The sequence below is a fragment of the Apodemus sylvaticus genome, chromosome X, assembly GCF_947179515.1.
Source record: "Apodemus sylvaticus chromosome X, mApoSyl1.1, whole genome shotgun sequence".
NCBI lineage: Eukaryota > Metazoa > Chordata > Mammalia > Rodentia > Muridae > Apodemus > Apodemus sylvaticus.
Genome location: NC_067495.1, coordinates 148,518,571 through 148,537,133, shown reverse-complemented (window position 1 = coordinate 148,537,133; position 18,563 = coordinate 148,518,571). Strand labels below are relative to the sequence as shown.

General features: G+C 43.7%; 1 protein-coding gene across 2 annotated transcripts; it reads left to right on the top strand.

Moving 5' to 3' along the window:
- Positions 1–1,078: 1,078 nt before the first annotated feature.
- Gabre (gamma-aminobutyric acid type A receptor subunit epsilon) lies at positions 1,079–18,077 on the top strand. Of its 2 annotated transcripts, XM_052171573.1 has the most exons (10): positions 4,017–4,046; positions 4,754–4,855; positions 5,969–6,128; positions 6,539–6,606; positions 11,063–11,283; positions 11,955–12,037; positions 13,208–13,345; positions 16,937–17,089; positions 17,223–17,422; positions 17,685–18,077. In XM_052171573.1, exons 1-10 carry the CDS (start codon positions 4,017–4,019, stop codon positions 18,075–18,077), a joined length of 1,548 nt encoding a protein of 515 aa, XP_052027533.1. The 2 variants fall into 2 exon arrangements, with proteins under 2 accessions (XP_052027532.1, XP_052027533.1); XM_052171572.1 differs by lacking the exon at positions 4,017–4,046 and adding an exon at positions 1,079–1,134 and having other exon boundaries at positions 4,780–6,128.
- Positions 18,078–18,563: the final 486 nt, after the last annotated feature.

Genomic DNA, 18,563 nt, shown 5'->3' with positions numbered 1-18,563 from the left:
CAACAGGTAAAGGAAGAGGTTGCTAGTGTCCAATGAGAGCTTGTCATACAAATATCTGAAGTCAATTCGAAGGCTCTATGCAAAATAAATAAATTAATAAATTAATTTTCAAGGATGCTGGAGATTCTTGGTATGCTATGCTCCCCCTAACAGGCTTTCTTATTTCTTCTTCTGGTATTCTCTGGAATATTCTCTAGGAAAAAATTGCCCGCCCTATTGTGGAGACACATTTTCAAAAGCCTCTTCTGACACCCAGGCCCCAAGGCTGAACAGGAAAATGTTGAGTCAGTATCCCTGTGGGATTGTCTTCCAGTTCATACCTTTATCTGCTAGTTCATACTATCTCTGCTAGCGACTGTTCCCTAGTCTCCTAGGTACGTATGGAATTGACCTAGAATGGTTCAATAGAATAGTTCAAACCAGAGGTTACTAGGGAGCATCTCAAGCATCTCTTGTTTCCTGCACCAAGGGTGGTGCTGAGTTGTCTAGCTTCCTTAGATATGCTCTGAAGGGCTGGAGGGTGTGGAGTGATACCAGGAAAAATCAGTGAGGCTAGGGGAAGATGTGGAGATCGGTGGGGCTCAACAGGTTGTAAGGAAGAACATATGGTCCTCAGAGCTCATCAAGGGGTCTCAGCAAAGTACCCGCAACGCCAGGGAGTGTGACTTCTCCCCGCCAGTGGAGGCTCCCCAGGCCACAACGGCTAGCGCATTTTCCCCAAGCCCTGGGCCTCATGCTGCAGGCTCGCCTCCTCCGTACTTCTCCCCCCCCCCACCCCCGCCCCGCCCTGGCTGTCTGGCAGCGCCGCAGTGCTGGCGGCTGGGGGCCTTGGCGACAGGGCTCCCTCCTCTCCACCCCCTGCCCGCCCTCCCTCGCTTCGCTCCTCTCTGCCGCAGCGACCACGTCGTCGGAGATTTCCATCGGGGCTCAGGGGGCGGGCCCAAGGTGCAGAGCGCGGTTGGGGCGGGGCGAGTGGGAGGAGTGAAAGTTGGAGCCCAACAAAACCCTCCACCTCGCTCAGAACAGCCAGACCTGCGCTGCGACCTCGACACAGGTGGTCGTGCCAGGCACCGCTGAGATGTTGCCTAAAGTTCTCCTGATGCTTCTCAACATGTTCCTGGCCCTTCAGTGGAGGTGAGTCTCCATCCCTGCACCCGAGAGCATTCTGTGCCCAGCAGGCTTCCGGGACCCCCCGGGGGTCCCTTGTGCCCAGCCAGGCCAGCCTGGTCCCTTGTCCTTTAGATGCGTCTACCCTCCTGTGGGCCCCCCTGGAAGACAGGCGTCCAGGGCTGAAGACAGGGAACCCGGGGAAGTCAGGTGGGACCATGTTTGGTTCATTGGCATCGTGGACTCCGGCTGGCCTTCAAAGCCCTGGAGCGGTCAGCCAGGAAGCGAGAGAGCATCTGGTTCCCTCTAGTAGTCTGACACAGGAAGAGGGGAAAGGCGCGCAGAAACCGCTGGAGCTAGCAGTACAACTTGGGGGCTGTGCTGGGGACTTTGGGAAGGTGGCTCCTGGGCTGGGGGTAGCTGAAGTGCCTCGAAATGTTTTTGTGTTTTCTAATCTATTCACTGTTGCTCACATTTTTTTTTTTCTTTTTCGGAGCGCCTGCTAGTACCAGGCTCGATGCCAGACAACTCTGACTTTACTTGCTTCCCATCCCATTTTTCTCCCAGTCTCAGGCAGGAACCTGAGCCTTGGTTATCTAAGGGCGCCCACCCCTATGTCCTCTTCCCCTTCTCTCCCAAGGCACCCTGCTTGGTCTTAGGGGCAGACCTGAATCAGAGGCCAGGAATGTTTTTCTTTTCTGAGGTCTGTGGTTTGTGGCCTGGATTTCTAGCCCCCTTCCTTTTTCTGATTGCTCCTGAATAGCCAGCCTCCCTCCCTAAAACCCCTAACCCTGGACCTTTGTAAGAAGGGTGTCCCTAGGACTTCTTGGCATTTACAGTGGAAGATGACTGTTTTTGTGTGTGTGTGTGTGTGTGTTTTAATTGGAATCTGTTTCTTGTGGTGTGTGAGCTGTCACAAGTTCTTAAGCTTCCTGATCTGTCAAGGTTTCTAGAAGTCTCCATGGCATTGGGCTTGTGTCTTTTCATTTGTTTGTTTTGAGGAGGGGCAATGTGTCTTCTTTCCCCAACCCAGGTGATATAGCTCCTCAGGGAGGGATATGTGGATCCCTGCTGGCTTTCTGGTACCCTAAGGTGAGGCTGGCCTCAGAAGGTCTTGGTAAATGTTTCTAAATATGTACAAATAATTTCTTGCTATTCGTGCTCATTTAGATGGGATTTTTTTTTCTGGGACAAAAGATGGCCGAGGATAAAGGAGGGGGCATGAAGAAGAAGGGAGGGCTATAACAACCCATCCAGTGGGAGTTGGGGGGGGGGCAGAAACTGACGTCCTCACCCTGTCAGCATGGCAACCTGTGATGTCAGGAAAGGGAGGTGGCAGTGGAGTGTGTTGGGCCAAACTTCAATTTGGTTCATGCTCAGCTTCAAATCAGGTGTATGGTTTTTGAGCATAGCCCTTTCCTCATATGGGCATCAGTTTATCCAACAATAAATTTGAAAGGCCAGCGTATTTGAAAAAGAAACCCAGGGTCTTCCTTATGCTTCTTTGCTTCTCTCTTTAGCCAGATTTGGAAGGTGCTAGTGCAGAGCTTCAGTCTCATCCAGAATTATCACATCCGGAGCACTATGGATGTTTGAAAAGCTTCCCTGGAAAATCCCACTGGTCAACTGTAGTTTTCTAGGGTTTATTCTTTCTAGCTTGAAAAAGAGCTTGGTGGCTTCTTGGAGATGTATATGTATATCCAGGAGCTTAACCCCAAAGATCTCAGGGTGTGGCTATTTTTTGTTTAAACTGGCAAAATCAAATTGAAGGCCCCAAACAACTTCTACTCCCCCCACATCATTTTCCTTGTAAGCCTAGTAGGTGATCCCTGATCCCCAGGGGTGTTGGCCTAGTGGATTAGCCTCTAGATGTCCAGGAGACTTGAAAAAACCTTAGGGAAGAAGTCATCATCTAGATATGGCATTTGAAAATAGAAATGGTTTTTCCAAGTCCAAGTCTTTGCTTAGCCCAGTATAGGAATTAGCCATTTCAGATATGAGAAATGGCACCAGCATAGCCTCTCTATATGCCAATTATACTATTCTAAAAGCTCAGAACACTGCAGAAAAAGAAAAAAAGCCAACAATTTGATGCCCAATTGCCAGTCCACTGGTCTGTACCACAGCAACCTGCGCACCTTAGTCTACTGTTCTTATTTTAGGGATTAAGTTGTCTGATGGCTTTAAAATACCATTTTAAAGGTGTAATACACAAATAGGAAATCATAGCAATCATAAATGGTCAACAGCTCAGTGAATTTTCATAAAGTAAACATGATTAGGTAACAAGGACCTAGATGATAAGGAAATAATTGCCCACCCCCAAGTGTTGCCAAACTTAAAATCTTAAAGAAAACCAGTCTCTTGCCTTTTACCATCAAATGTTAATTAGTGCTGAGAGTCTTTTTTCAAAAGCTTTTAATTGTATTTTTTTCAAGTATATGTAGCAAACTGAATATCCATATATATAGCCACTATCAGCCTTACTATTAATGAATGAATTAATGGTCACTTGTTTTCTCTGCCCCTACCTACTACTCTCCCAACTTAGTCTTTATTTAAAATAAATCTCAGACATCATATCATTTTGTATGTAAATATTGTAGTTATTAAGGGCTTCACTGATAAAAATAGTTAAGAATGATTTGCTCATGCTCCAGTTCCACCTTAAGTGTCAAATCTCTAGTATATGTTTTTCTAATTTTATTTTAAAAATCAGGACCCAACTGGGATTCATATCTTATGGGTATGATGATGTCATAATGTCTTTTTACTGAACTAAAACTGATATACAGAAAAGTACTCAAATAATAAGCATACAACTAATGTGTCAGAAAATGACCACAGTGGTGCCTTTCATCACTGCTTCTCATACCCTAAGGCTGTCAGGGAATTTCATATATTAGCAGATGATTTCTAAAGTGTTAGTAGTAGTAGTAGTAGTGCTGTTGTCATTTTATTATTATTATTATTATTATTAGTAGTAGTAGTAGTAGTAGTAGTAGTAGTAGTAGTGGTAGTACTGCTGTTGTCATTATTATTATTATTATTAGTAGTAGTAGTAGTAATGGTACTACTGCTGTTGTCATTATTGGTCCTGGTACCCAAGATGGTGTCCTATTTGCTATCATTTCCTCGTTGAGGGAAGCCATGGAGTTCTTCCTTCCTCCATGTCATAACCTCAATATAAGTTTTATAAAACCATCCCAGGATTTTTCAGCCCTATGTGCTTCCTCAGCAGTCCTGGCCTTTGGTCTTCTCCTTCCTCTCAGGTGTTGTGTCTGAGGCAGATGTGAGGCTAAGGTTAGTAACAGCAGCTGATTGGCCAGAGTTCAAGGAAACCGTGCCCACCTACATGTTTTCACATGAAATAGCTTTTGAAAATTTAGTCATTTGTTGATCATCTTAAAATAAGAAATTATGAAAGAATTGCATATAAAGTCTCCAAAGAGCAATAAAATTTAAAAGGAATTATTGATTTATATTGATATATAAATTTTAAAAGGTATTAAAATTATAGTTTTATTTTTTAGCACCTCCTTGTTTACTATTACCATTTACTAATTAAGCCTTGTGGTGTAAATATTCTGTTTTTCTTCTGCCCCAAAAGGCATCAACCATAACCCTTAGTGATTAGAGACTAGAGCTTATTTTTTTGCTTTTGTATTCTAGGGTTGGACCTCATGTTAAACTGGAGAATAAACCCCCTGACCAAGATAAGGTAGTCTTTGGCCCTCAGCCTCAGCCTGTGCCACAGCCTCTGACTCCACCTGAATCTCCTGCAAGAGATGATGTAGTCTTCGACCCTCAGCCCCAGCCCCAGGCGGAATCTCCTGGCCATGATGATGTAGTCTTTAGTTCCCAGCCCCAGCCAATGCCTCAGCCCCAGCCAATGCCTGAGCCCCAGCCAATGCCAGAGCCTGAGCCGCAGCCACAGCCTCAGCCTCAGCCTCAGCCACAGCCACAGCCCCTGGCTGGGCGCCAGCCTCTGCCCCAACCCCTGCCTTGGCCCCTGCCTCAACCACAGCCAGAGCCGGAGCCAGAGCCGGAGCCAGAGCCTGAGCCGGAGCCAGAGCCGGAGCCAGAGCCTGAGCCGGAGCCGGAGCCGGAGCCAGAGCCTGAGCCGGAGCCAGAGCCGGAGCCGGAGCCTGAGCCTGAGCCTGAGCCGGAGCCGGAGCCGGAGCCGGAGCCTGAGCCGGAGCCTGAGCCGGAGCCGGAGCCGGAGCCGGAGCCTGAGCCGGAGCCGGAGCCGGAGCCGGAGCCGAAGCCTGAGCCTGAGCCGGAGCCGGAGCCGGAGCCGGAGCCGGAGCCGGAGCCGGAGCCGGAGCCAGAGCCAGAGCCTGAGCCCCAGCCTCAGCCTCAACCTCTGGCTGGGCGTCAGCCTCTGCCCCAGCCTCTACCTTGGCCACTGCCTCTGCCTTTGCCCGAGCCCCAACCTGAGCCTCAGCCAGATCCCCAACCCGAGCCTCAGCCAGAACCTCAACCTGAGCCCCAACCAGAACCCCAACCTGAGCCCCAGACCCCACATGAGCCCCAGACCCCAGGTCATGTCCAGGCTGGGCACCAACCCCGGCCCAGACCTCAGCCTGATCCCCAGCCCCAGCCTGAGCCTCAGGCTGAGCCCCGGCCGGAGCCTGAGTCGGAGCTGGACCTGGAGCCTGAACCGGAGCCCCAGCCGGAGCCAGAGCCGGAGCCGGAGCCGGAGCCGGAGCCTGAGCCTGAGCCTGAGCCTGAGCCTGAGCCTGAGCCTGAGCCTGAGCCTGAGCCTGAGCCTGAGCCGGAGCCGGAGCCTGAGCCGGAGCCTGAGCCTGAGCCTGAGCCTGAGCCTGAGCCTGAGCTGGAACCGGAGCCCCAGTCCCAGCTGGAGCCTCAACCTTGTGGAAAGAAGCTTCCAGTGGAAGAAACAGAACTCTCTGCTGATTGCATGACTGAAGGCCCAGGTTGGAAACTGACAAGAGCTTCTCAAATCCTTAACACCATCCTGAGCAACTATGATCATAAACTGCGCCCAGGCATTGGAGGTAAGTTAATGGAAGAAAGTACCCTCCTGAAGGAAAAGCAGGTTTTCTAGTTGTGTGTGTGTGGGGGGGGAAGCAGGTTGTTCTAGTAATTGTAGGCAATGAGTATGGGTTATAGATGAAGGTACCACATACAGATAGGAACAACTGCTGCGGATCCACCAGAAAAGACACAATGGCTCCTCTATCTTAAGAATGCCATGGACCTTAGTCAACACTTTTCTATTCTTTGCCCTCAGTTTTTCCAACTTTAAAATAAGATGAATGATTTGAAGATATATGCCTAGCCCTTGTAGTCCATGAGCTGGGACTTTCTATAGAAGAACAAAGGATTGACCCTCTTCCCTCTTTTGATGACTCCCTGTTTGATGTCTTGCCTCTATATGACATTTACCCTATACTATGTCTTACAGAAAAGCCAACTGTGGTCACTGTTGAAGTCTTTGTCAACAGCCTTGGGCCTATTTCCATCCCAGACATGGTGAGTACAGAGTTTTGATGACAGTTTTTCCTAGATTGGACACCAAGGGTGCCACTTACTTGCTTTCTGATGTTTGTGCTACTAATACAACAGGTAGGATTTTCTTGTTTGGGAGTTCAGGTGGGGATTTTTTTTTACCACAATTAACTTGAGAACATGAATGGAAAAGGTAAGTCTTTTGCTGCCTGAAGAGGACCTTTGGAATTTTGACTCTAATCTTCAGTTTTTTATTCAAAATAAAAAAAACAATAAAAGAGCTGTAAATATCACAATGGAATGCCTGTCTTTTGTCTGATTATTGATTTATGAACTTAAATCTATAGTTGATATTTCTTGCTGTATACCTATCCCTATAATTTTGTCTTAGACCTTTTGTCTCCTTCTCTTTCCTGTTACCAGTATGATCCCCAGTTAACTTCCATCATTTTCCATCTAAAATATGCAAATGTTTTCCTGCCCATTCCTACTGAGCAAGCTTCTTTAGTAATGTTCCTCTTATATTTATAGTTCAAACCCACAATCTAGCAAGCTATGACTCTGTTCTTTTTCATTCCATAAAAGTCCATAGACTATAACCACACTATAACATGCACATTCTATGCACACTATAATATGCACAACATTGTACCTCAGAACTAGACCTTTGTGCAAGTTCAAGATGTCATTGATTACTTTTTCACTCATTCAGGGTCCAACTTATATAGCATCTTGTACAAGACAACTTCTCTGATTCACATAGTAACTAATTGCCCCTGTCTTACACCATGCCCCTCTCTGGACACTCACAATTTTCTGGATTACAAGTAGTTTATCTTCCCTGTATATTTCATGGTGATTAATTGTTTTTATTTTAGTCTTGCTGTCTCTGTTATGGAGTACTTGATACTAAGAACATAGTATATGGTAGCTAAAAATAAGTTCCAAAAGATGTTCTGCAAAGTCAAATGTGCAGTATTTGATGAAGAAAAGTTGTGGTAACCAGTTCTGTAATAGTAGTGGGCGTGGTTTAACATCTGTAACGACACCTAATAAGCACCATGTGATCCAGAGCTCAGCAGCTGATGTTGAGATGGGTGGTCCTGATGGACTCAGAGGTAAGTAACCTTGATGGGAATCAAGCTGTGTACCTAGACTGGGTAAAGCCTGGCTCACAATGTTCTTATAGGTGTACTCTCTGCTCTTTCTCTCTCTTTTTTTTATGGCATTCTAAATCCTAGTAAACTGACTGGTTCCTTCATTAATAAAATACCCACTTTCACCTACTTAGTGTTGGTTAAATTCCATAGGCTAATAAGTAGGACAAATCATACACATTGATAAATACAGCAAATGATCCTATGTTACTTGGCTCTGTATTCTGGATGACTCTCCTATAAAATCAAAAGGCAGTGAAAAATTTCTCAGGCAATTCGTGTAGGTCATAATTTGGGGGAATTGGTTTTAATCCTCTGTAAGAATCCTTGTGGCAGCAGATCATTAGCCCCACTTATAATACATAAATGCACATCTCTCCTTGTTCAACACCTATTAATCCTGCTAGCACTAGTCTCACCTGAGCTTCTAGGAGTACTTATATCCAACAAGCCCTAGTGTTCAATCTAATTATCCAGAAGTCATTCGATTTGATACAGACACAGAGCTAGTTCACTATGCGAACAAGGACATGACTTATTTAACCAATAAGTTGGTATTTTTTAACTTTCCAAAGCCTTATACATAATCTCCCCCAAGAAGTTTCAGCTTCTACACAATTCCATATCATTTAATAAAACAAAGTGTAAGCTCCTGTTCTTCATTAGCCTGCTTTCCTCTAATTCATTTGCTTAGAAGAACATATGTGTCTACCACATAGCCAGAGATCATGACAATGTCATGGCATAGATTATCTCTGTAGTTCTCTGTGGCAGTCAAGTCTCATTTTCTGACAACTTTTGAAGCAATTGATGGTCTCAGCAAGGTTTCTTGGTAAAAGAGGTAGCAACCCAGTCTGGAGTTGGTTACCTGGGTATTTGGTGCCAGTCACTTGAGCAGGTAGAATAGTAGAGAGAAACCTAAAACCATTGCCTGTACATTGTAATCAAATGTTTCTATTCATTCCCTTGCTTAACTCTGAAAATACCCAGTCTGGCCTTAGAAGGAGTGACCAGTTTAGATAAAACTTCCTGGTCATAGCATTCCCAGTTGCTAATGCTGGCTCTTACTATGGTAATTATTGCAGGTGATTCTAATTAAGCCAGTTCTGAAATGCTACATTTCTATTTCAGTTAGACTAAAAGAGATCCTTCTCTAGTTACCTGTCAAACTTAATAACAATCCATTAGTTATAAGTTGATGTATGAAGAATTTATAATTGGTATCTTCTTAAATGTCAGTGAAATGCTTGTTTTGAACATTGTATAGCAGACATACAGCATGGCTGGAGGAGGGGAAGATTTCTCATCAATCACCATACAGTTCATGTGCTGAGATATGAATGAGACTTTGCCAGCTACTGGGAAGGTGCAAATTCTTTGAAGGCTCTTTGTGAGGGTACCTGGGGTAGGACAGGATGAAACATGACAGGACAGGGCTGGACAGGATCAGGAGCTCTGCCATAAACTGCTTGTTTTCCTACTTTATTTTGGTAAACATTTTGCCCTTTAATTTTTTTTCTGGCTACCAGCAGTTTGATGGCTGCTTCTACCACCTATTACCTCAGTGCAGTAAAGGCCAGCTGGGATTTTTTTTTCCTTCTTCTCAGAGGGTGGTAATACCCTTTAGTGTCTGGGTTTCTGTGACTGGTGTCTCATTCACGATGGACTAATATTCTATCACTGAAGTTTGTCATTGACCCTTATTTGTAATCTTTTTTTTTAAATTTTTGAAGCAGGGTCTCACTGTTGCGCAGGCTGGTTTTGGTTCAGTCTAGTCCAGGGATAACTTGAACTTTTCATTCTCTTGTCTCAGCTTCCCAAGTATCTAAGATTACAGGCCTGTGTCATGAGGCCCATCTGATACTTATTTTTGGTGCAAGTGAAGGCAGTGCCAGGGTAAGGTCATGGTAAAGATGCTCTGAGTGGTAACACTAGTGTGGCACCACTGGCTGTGTGATTTTGGGCAACTCTTTCCAAGTCTCAGTTTACCTACTTCTAGAATAAATTATACAACCAGCATTTAATTGTGCATAGCTCTGGTGCTTGCTTCGAACTGATTACAATTGTACTGTCATCTGTGTGTTGCTCTACAAGCGGCAGCCACATTAACTTGCTTCCTGTGCTTCCTAGTAAACATCCTTCTTGATGTAGTGTTTGGGATTCATAATATATAGAGACCACATAATCATGGAACTATCTATTCATGTGCACACACTCTTCAGAGGTTATGGGCACTTATTTGAAAGGGAATATAAAACAAAATACAAACATAATTCTCCTTGTTAAAAAAACATAACAATAGATAGGCTTTTCTCTTGTAAATCAAATCATTCCATTTTAAAATATAATTCTGGGGAATGAATGGTTGGGGTTAATTAATAGCTGTGCTCCATGAAATAAAAGCTGAAAGGGAACCTTTCTTTTGTACAAGGAGTTATGTGTGCTTATACAGTTCTGAGGACTTTTGAGCTGGGATTTTTGATTTGCAGTGAAGGGGCTAAAAGTATGTTGACCTAGTAAGAGTAGCACCACTGTCCTATGTAATTATAATGAAGTACTGATGATACACTATAGCCCAGGGATTTTTTGATGAATGCAGTATGCTACCTATTTGAGAATTTTCTTTTCTTTTCAGAACATGACAGTGGAAAATTGCTGTACCCAAACATTTGTTGCTTTCCTCTTTGTAATCCTAGATGGGTGCAAGCCTAAGGATCTGTCAATGGTGTGAGGAGAGGCCACAGTGTTAGCTATGGGAGTGAGCAGAGGTGTTTGAGGGAACTTCACAGGAAAATGAGGCAGGATGCTTACAAGTTCAAGATGATGCCAGGTTTTGAAATGAGATCCCATATCAAACAAAAAAGAAAAGAAAACGAAAATGGTAAAATGTCACTTTTGATGGTTGATTTTCCAGAACAGGATTTCAACTTACTTTGAATTCTTCTGCAAGGCAAAAAGGAGTTTTCTATGAGAAAGTAGGGAACTTGTTTACAACAACCTTTCCTATAGCTTTGAGCTGTGAAAGAATGGTATTGCCCACTACATACTGTGGGCATTTGGCACCCTTAGTTGTGCCAATCAAGTAGGATGTAATTGATTTCTTGGCTGTGGTAATATCTGCATCCTCTTCCGTGCTGAAACCAAAAGAATTGGGTTAAAAGGGCGTATTTCATCCCTCTTCAGCTTCTTAGGCCAGTGTCCCATTAATTTTACCAGGCTATCTTCAGGGTTCCATGTTAAGTAGTGACAAACATCACATTTGCATGTAACTGTCTCTTGTCTACTTAGCCCCAAGTACACAGTTTTATGTCCCTTCCCACCAGGAATATTCCATTGACATCATCTTCTACCAGACCTGGTATGATGAGCGTCTTCGTTACAATGACACCTTTGAGACCCTTATTCTGCATGGCAACGTGGTGAAACAGTTGTGGATCCCGGATACCTTTTTTAGGAATTCTAAGAGGACCCAAGAGTATGATATCACCATACCCAACCAGATGGCTCTCATCCACAAGGATGGAAAGGTGTTGTACTCAGTTAGGTATGTCAATCCTCTAGTGCCTCACCTTCTAGGACTCTCTCTCTCTCTTCCTAAGTAGATATATCATTCTGAATAATATTCCTAAAACCATGTATAGCTTTTCTAGACCAGGAATTCAACTGCTTCCTATGCAGATATAGATATTATGATCTTGAATAAAAGATACTGCTTAGAGACACATGCCAAGCATTTTGGCAATCATGGGAGCTGTTATTTGCCCCTAAGTCTAGAAGGTAGGTGCTGGCATGAAAGCATTAGCTAGACAATTCCATCCCATGTGGGTACAGTATATAAAGACAATTCCATGGAGACTGCATTGTCCAGGCACAGTAGAAATACATCAGTTGGAAAAGTATTCAAGACTAGGCTACATAACTTGAATGCCCAGAGGAAATACTTGTGTCATGTCCCATATCATGGGATTTGGAGGTAGTAGAAAGTAGCAAAGGACTAGAGCACTGGACTGAACAAGAAAGAAAAATAAATCTAGGCTGGCCAATGTACTTCTTTGATGATGTAGCCTAGTAGTCAGATTTTAGAAGTTATTCTTCCTCTCTTTGTTTCACTCCTTTGGACTTTTTGTCTTGAATTCTACTGATGCCACTCATTAGAGGTGAGTAAATACCTAAGTGTGCAGAGCCAGCCTAATGAGGCTCCTTTCTCCCTTCCAGGATGACCATTGATGCAAGATGCTCACTCCACATGCTCAATTTTCCAATGGATTCTCACTCTTGCCCTCTGTCTTTCTCTAGCTGTGAGTACCTTCTTAGGTTTCTTGGGATCCAGAGATACACTGGGCCCCTCTTTTGCTTATCTTTCCCTTTTAATTTTTCTGCTTCTGCTTTTTTACCTGTGATGGTGCCAAGGTTGCTATAAGTCTCCATTTTCCATCCTCACCCCTTTTCCTGCCAGCAGTGCTGTGCGTGCGTTACTTTGGCTTTATGTTGACTTCTTCCCTCACCCTTGTTCTACCTTAAGCCAGTCACCTGCTTCTGACGTGTCGCTGAAGTATCCCTGCTCCTCTCCATGTCTGCCTTGATGCAGGGCTTTAATCATCTTCTGCTTGGACTTCTGCACCATCTTCACTTTGAAACAGAATGTGTCCTATGCTAACTTCATTATCTCTTCCCAAATCCTGCCTCCCAAGCAAATGTGTTGCTTCTGTGTTGCCTCATTGAAGGGTACCATCATTCACCCAGTTGCCCAAGGCAAGAAATCTGACAACCCCCTCATTGACCTCCTACATCTACTCAGTCCATGCATCCTGTTGGTGTTCCCTCCAAATCTCTATTGATCTCACTGCCATCTCTGCATTTTGACTGTAAGCTTTCATTTCTCATTTCAAATCTGTTCCTAGCTGGCATGGATCAATTCTAAATTCCTTAAAATGAACCTCAAAGCCCTTCATGACCTGACCCCTGCCACTTCCTGCTATGCAACCCATCTGTGAAATAGTCTCCCTAAAGTTTTGCTGTTTCTATTTTCACCTTTCTGTGCTTCCCTTTCACCTTCTTAAACCTCATCTGTATAGAGAATGTTTATTTTCAAAACTTAAATTGAATGCCCCATGCTCTAGGAAGTCTTTTTTGAATGTGTCCACAAGTGATCTTTCACTACTTTACCAATTGTTCCATGGGTAGAAATGTTTGGAGCAACCCCAATACTCACAGCTCTATATGGCCTTACTCAATGAAATGTGAATGCTGGAACATTTACCCATCACACCTTACTCATCTTTGCATTCGAAGCCCAGAGCAAATGTACATATTGAATGCACTTTGACAATTAGACCAGAGGCAAAGTCTCAAAGCTGGTGAAGCCAAAGTCAAAAGTCCAAAACGTGGCTCAAGCTAACACCATGCTTGTGGGGCCCTCAACTGGCTCCCCAGTCTCATTCACACTTCTTTTCCATGTTGATTTCCAGTTTCCTATGATGATCGTGAAATGATCTACAAATTGGAGAATTTCAAGCTTGAAATTAATGCGAAGAACACTTGGAAGCTATTGGAGTTTGATTTTACAGGAGTGAACAACAAAACTGAAATCATCTCTACCCCATTTGGTAGGTGTTCAGTGGGAGCTAGAGCTGGGTAGATTCTGAGGGAATAGTACTAATAACTGGAATTGGCTATTTGTACAAATGCTGTGTAAAGAGCTCATGGAAACACTGTTGAGGACCTTACTTCTCTCTCATATATGCTAAGCACTTACAACTGTTTGCAGAGGAAACTGAGACTTCATAGCTATGTCTCAGTCTTATCTGCAAAGAAGTAAGTGCTTTGCCAAGCCCTTGAAAGATGAGGTAAGTAGATATGTTTTTGTAACCTTCAGTATGTTCATCTACCTTTGGGTTTTAGATCCTTTGTATTCAATGTCTTTGTAATATCACTGACTTACTTAGACAACATTGGAGAGGGGTACTCATGTGATTTCTCCAAACACTGAATCAAGTCAAGCTGGTTGAGTGGGAAGAAAGATTCAATCTAGCAGGAGACAAAAGTGGAAGCTAGAATAATAATGGTAGCTAGTGGGGGTTGGGGAGTCTTTAGGTAATTATTCAGCTGCAATGGCTGGTACAGTAACATTATCTTAAAGGAACAACTGTGAAAAACACATTTTCACCTAAAAACACATACATATTTTTTTAAATTTTCTGATCTTGTTCCTGACAAGGACAATAGGGGCAGATTCGGGGTCTCTTAACTTGTAGCTCCTGAATAGATGTGAGCATCTTTGCTTGTATTCCTAGGTGATCTGAATGGCGAGCCAAGGAGTCTTCCCAGGGTAGCTCTGAGAGCAGTCCTGGGTCTTCTTCACATGTACTGACAAGAATGTGGATGGAGCAGGTCAACCAGCCAGCCTTTTGTCATTTATTTTGCTTTGCTTCTGTGTGATGATGACATAAAAACATCTGCTATTGCTACTGTTGGTCACTGGGTGAGGGACAGCTTATGCTCATCTGACTAAAGCTTTGCTTACACAGTACTAGGCAGGGGATGGGTGCTGCTTTTCCTTTTCCTGGTGCTCTGAGAAAGCCACTTTGCTTGCTTCAGATTCTTGCTCTTCTACTAGATATCTATGGGCCTGCCTCTTAGTACTTCAGTTTGTCCAGATAGATGGAGCCCCATCATCAGAGCTGACAGAAGAGACAAGGCCCAGGGGCTTTCAAGTCACTAGTGGTTCCGTTTAGTAGATGGTCTGTGCATTGTTTCAAAATGGTGCCCTAGTGACTACAAAGCCTCCGAGGCAGCAGCATCGATGAAGCAATGGCAGTAGGTAAGCATCATCTCTTCCTGTGAAGAAATAGGTCTTTTTTCCCCCTTTGGCTAGAGACTACTTATTCTGAATTCATAGTTTCTCCACTGTCATTTATTTTTGAGTCAGGTTCCAACTCTCCCAGTTTGACCCCAGGGAAGTTCTTTCTAGCTAGAACATATATGTACTCATTTTCAGGCTTTTGAATGCAGCAGTGCCCTACAATTTGGGCCACCTTGGATCCAGAGCAGAGTTTCTGTTTCAGGAGCTTCTCTGAAAGTGCAGCCTCGTCTATAGTAAGTGAATCATCCTTCACAGATAGCTGTTGAACCTCTAAGGAAATCTTGCCATGATCAAGAGGTCAGTGTCTTGTAAGATTATGTTCTTCCCTAGACAGTTCTTCTCATCAGAAAATTCTTCTTTCTCATATAAAATTGGAGTTTCTGGAACATTTACCCTTCAGACCTAGTTCTTTTCTCCTATAACTACCTGGTTTACATTAACTGAAGGCACTCTTTCAAAAGTCAAATATAAATATCTAGGGTTAACATTAGAGCACACATACTTGTATTTCTATTGGGACTCTGTTTCCCAGTTCCTTTTCTTGTTCTTCAGTGCCTTCAGTTCACTAGTCCTCTCTACAGTCTTTTAATTGTGTCTTTGACAATGCAACCCCTAACTATGATTTGGAGAAAGAGGTAAGAGCTAAAGTCATCTTTAATCTATTTTGTTTTGGTTTGGCTTTCAGTCCTAGATACCCCTCTTCCATTGGTATTGCTTCTTCACTCATCAGAATGAAGGAAATACATGTTAGTATCCCACTCTTGTCAAATTTCTAGTTTTTAATAAATAAGAAAGTTTCTTCTTTAATCAGAAAGAACAAATTTAAAGGATGAGAAACCCAACAGCACAATGCATATTGTGACAAACATTAAAAAAGTTTTTAATCACAGTCAAGACTCCAGGACAGATGGACTAATAATTTGGTCATTCTGGCTAGTAGCATAGAATGGTCCGTGGTGCAGTGCTGGAGGAATTCTAGTGTTAAAGATATTCCTATTCAGGCAGGGACTTTCCCACTGACCATAAGCCATTTATTTGCCTTTCTCTGAAGAACCAAAGAAGCTTTGTTCTTCCAAGGTCAAGTCTGGTTTTTGTATAGTCTATAGTATAGACAGTGTTTGTGCCTGCTTTCCAAGATTATTTTGACCACGGGCATTAAAAGTCACCAAGTACCATTGATTTCCATGCTATGCCAGGCTTGGCTGGTTAGGAGCTAAGCTGAAGGCTTTATATGAGCCCTTCCTGGAAGGGGCTTGAAGGTCCACCTAATTTAAAGTCACATGTGGCTGTTGCATCACAGAACTGGAAATTGAGGGCTTAGTTTCATAGAAAAATCCATAGTTGAGACAATTTAATATCTAAGACATATGGAGAGTAAAAGTCTTCTCTGGGTAAACTAAGCATGGAGTTATAATATTATAAAGAGCATTAGGAACAGCATTAGGAACAGAATATGCAGCTGAAAATACAGGTTTTATCAACTTCTGAAAGATCCATTGTTATCTAGAGTAAGTACAAGAGAAGATCATTATGCACAAGTGAATGTGAAGGCCTACACTGCCTTCTGACAGAATATTCTGCAGACCTAACATCTAAAGCTTGACTGAAAAGTTCATATGCATCTAATTTTTCTATTTTCCTAGAACACTGAATTTATGTTAAGGAGTAATAGATTAAGAACAGATTAAGAACAGAGAGTCCAGGATTTACTTACCAGGATAAATATATGTGCTATCTAAACTGCTAAGCAGTTCAATTAGTTTTGGGTAAGGCATTCATGTTGTGTGTATGCATATATATGAGTCAAATCCAGTTAGGACTTAGAATCAGATTGCATAGTGTAGACTTTATTGTGTAGCTCATATACAGTAGAATATGCCATATTTGGCTAAAGCAAGTAGGTGTGCTTTGAGGTCTAGCACTGCAGATAATATTGTTATATCACAAACTATACATTGCATTTCTGTGGGTTGGAAGGTCTCAGCTAGCCATCAGTAATACCATGAAAGTAAATGTTATGGGGTTGGTTTTAGTTTGTTTATTTGTTTGTTTCTGTTTGTCACTTTTATACTGCTACTCTGGGATAAACAGATTTTGAGAGAGTGAATCAGTTAATGGAAAATGGGTTTATTAATACTCTTGTGCTGGCTTATCTCTCAACTGGCCATGGGTCTTACAATAAATCTCCTCTCTGAGCTTCTACTGAAATAGTGTGCCTTTATTCTATAACTCTGGAAGGGTTTCCCATGAGCTGGACAGCAGGATCCATGACATATGCGCCATGCTGGCCATCAATCCAGCACTGCAATGCAGTGGTATATTTGATGTCTTTCAGGTGACTTCATGGTCATGACATTCTTCTTCAATGTAAGCAGGCGGTTTGGCTTCATTGTCTTTCAAAACTATGTCCCTTCTTCTGTCGCCACAATGCTTTCCTGGGTCTCCTTCTGGATCAAGATAGAAGCTGCTGCTGCCAGGGCCTCTGTAGGTAAGAAAGCATGGTGATCTTAAATGTGGGCATATGTCATAGATTAACGTTGACTGAGGGAAATATTTGCCTTCTCCTACTGTCCTACAGCATTGTCAGGAGTTTAGCTTACCTTCACTCCTTGCTCTTATAGGGGTCAGTTCTGTGCTCACCATGGCCACGCTGGGCACCTTTTCCCGTAAGAATTTCCCTCGCGTCTCCTATCTCACAGCTTTGGACTTCTATATTGCAATTTGTTTCGTCTTGTGCTTCTGCACTCTACTAGAGTTTGCTGTGCTCAACTTCCTGACCTACAATAATATTAAACAGCAGGCTTCTCCAAAGCTCTACCAAGTAAGAACCAGATGTTGGTATGGGAACCAAAACTGTAGACTGAAGAAGATAAGAGGGTTTTGGCACATGGGTGGCTAGCTTTCCAAGTGATGAGAAGTTCCCTGGGGTTATAGAGGAAATAAACCTGGTGTGATTGTGAGAATCCCAGAGGGCCTAGAACTGGTGTGGAATGTGTAGTTTCTAGGAAATTCTAGGCAACCTTTCCCCTTGACTCACATTCCCTTGACCATTTCCTTCTTTTTTCCCTCTCTGTCTATTTCAGCTTCCAACCAATAGCCGTGCTAATGCACGCACTCGCGCTCGTGCACGCACCCGTGCTCGTGCTCGTGCCCGTGCCCGTGCTCGTGCACGCCAGCAGCAGGAAGTGTTTGTGTGTGAGATTGTCACCTATGACGAAAATGCTGAAGAGGTATATCAGTGGTCTCCAAGATCGAGACGACCTCAGTGTCCCTGGAGGCAGTGTGGCAGAAGCTATGTGTGCTTCAGGGTTCTCAGGAAGTATTTCTGCATGGCTCCTGGTTGTGAGGGCAGCAGCTGGAAGAGGGGCCGCATCTGCATCCATGTTTATCGTCTGGATAACTACTCGCGGGTGCTTTTCCCCATTACATTCTTCTTCTTTAATGTGCTCTACTGGCTGATTTGCGTTAACCTGTAGGCTCCAGCCAGTAGCTCATGGGGCAACCACCTCAGTTCCCCACGAGGTCCTAAGCCCCTTTGTCAAGGGAGTTGGGAGACAATAGCAACAGCAGCAAGTGTGAGGAGAGTTTGTCTTTGCTGGTCCTCCTTCTGTTGGCCCCTTCACTCAGTCTTCTCAGTAGCACTTCCTAAGTAACAGCCCATCTCTCTACAAAGAGTATCCATGATGTTCAGTGTGCCCACATTTGAGCAGATAAGCTATCTCTCAGGTGTGTTTACAGCTGCTTTTCCCCAGGGGGCCATGGTCCAGCTCAGGCTTAACCCCAAAATGCACAGAGCTGCAGTATAGCAGGAGGAGGGCCCTCATCCTTAAGTCTTTAAGTCAGACTGATATTTTTTTCTCCCTGCCCACTCTTCCTACACACACACACACACACACACACACACACACACACACACACCAGTATATGTAAGAGGAGAGGAGCCAGCAAGTGGGCCTATTTGA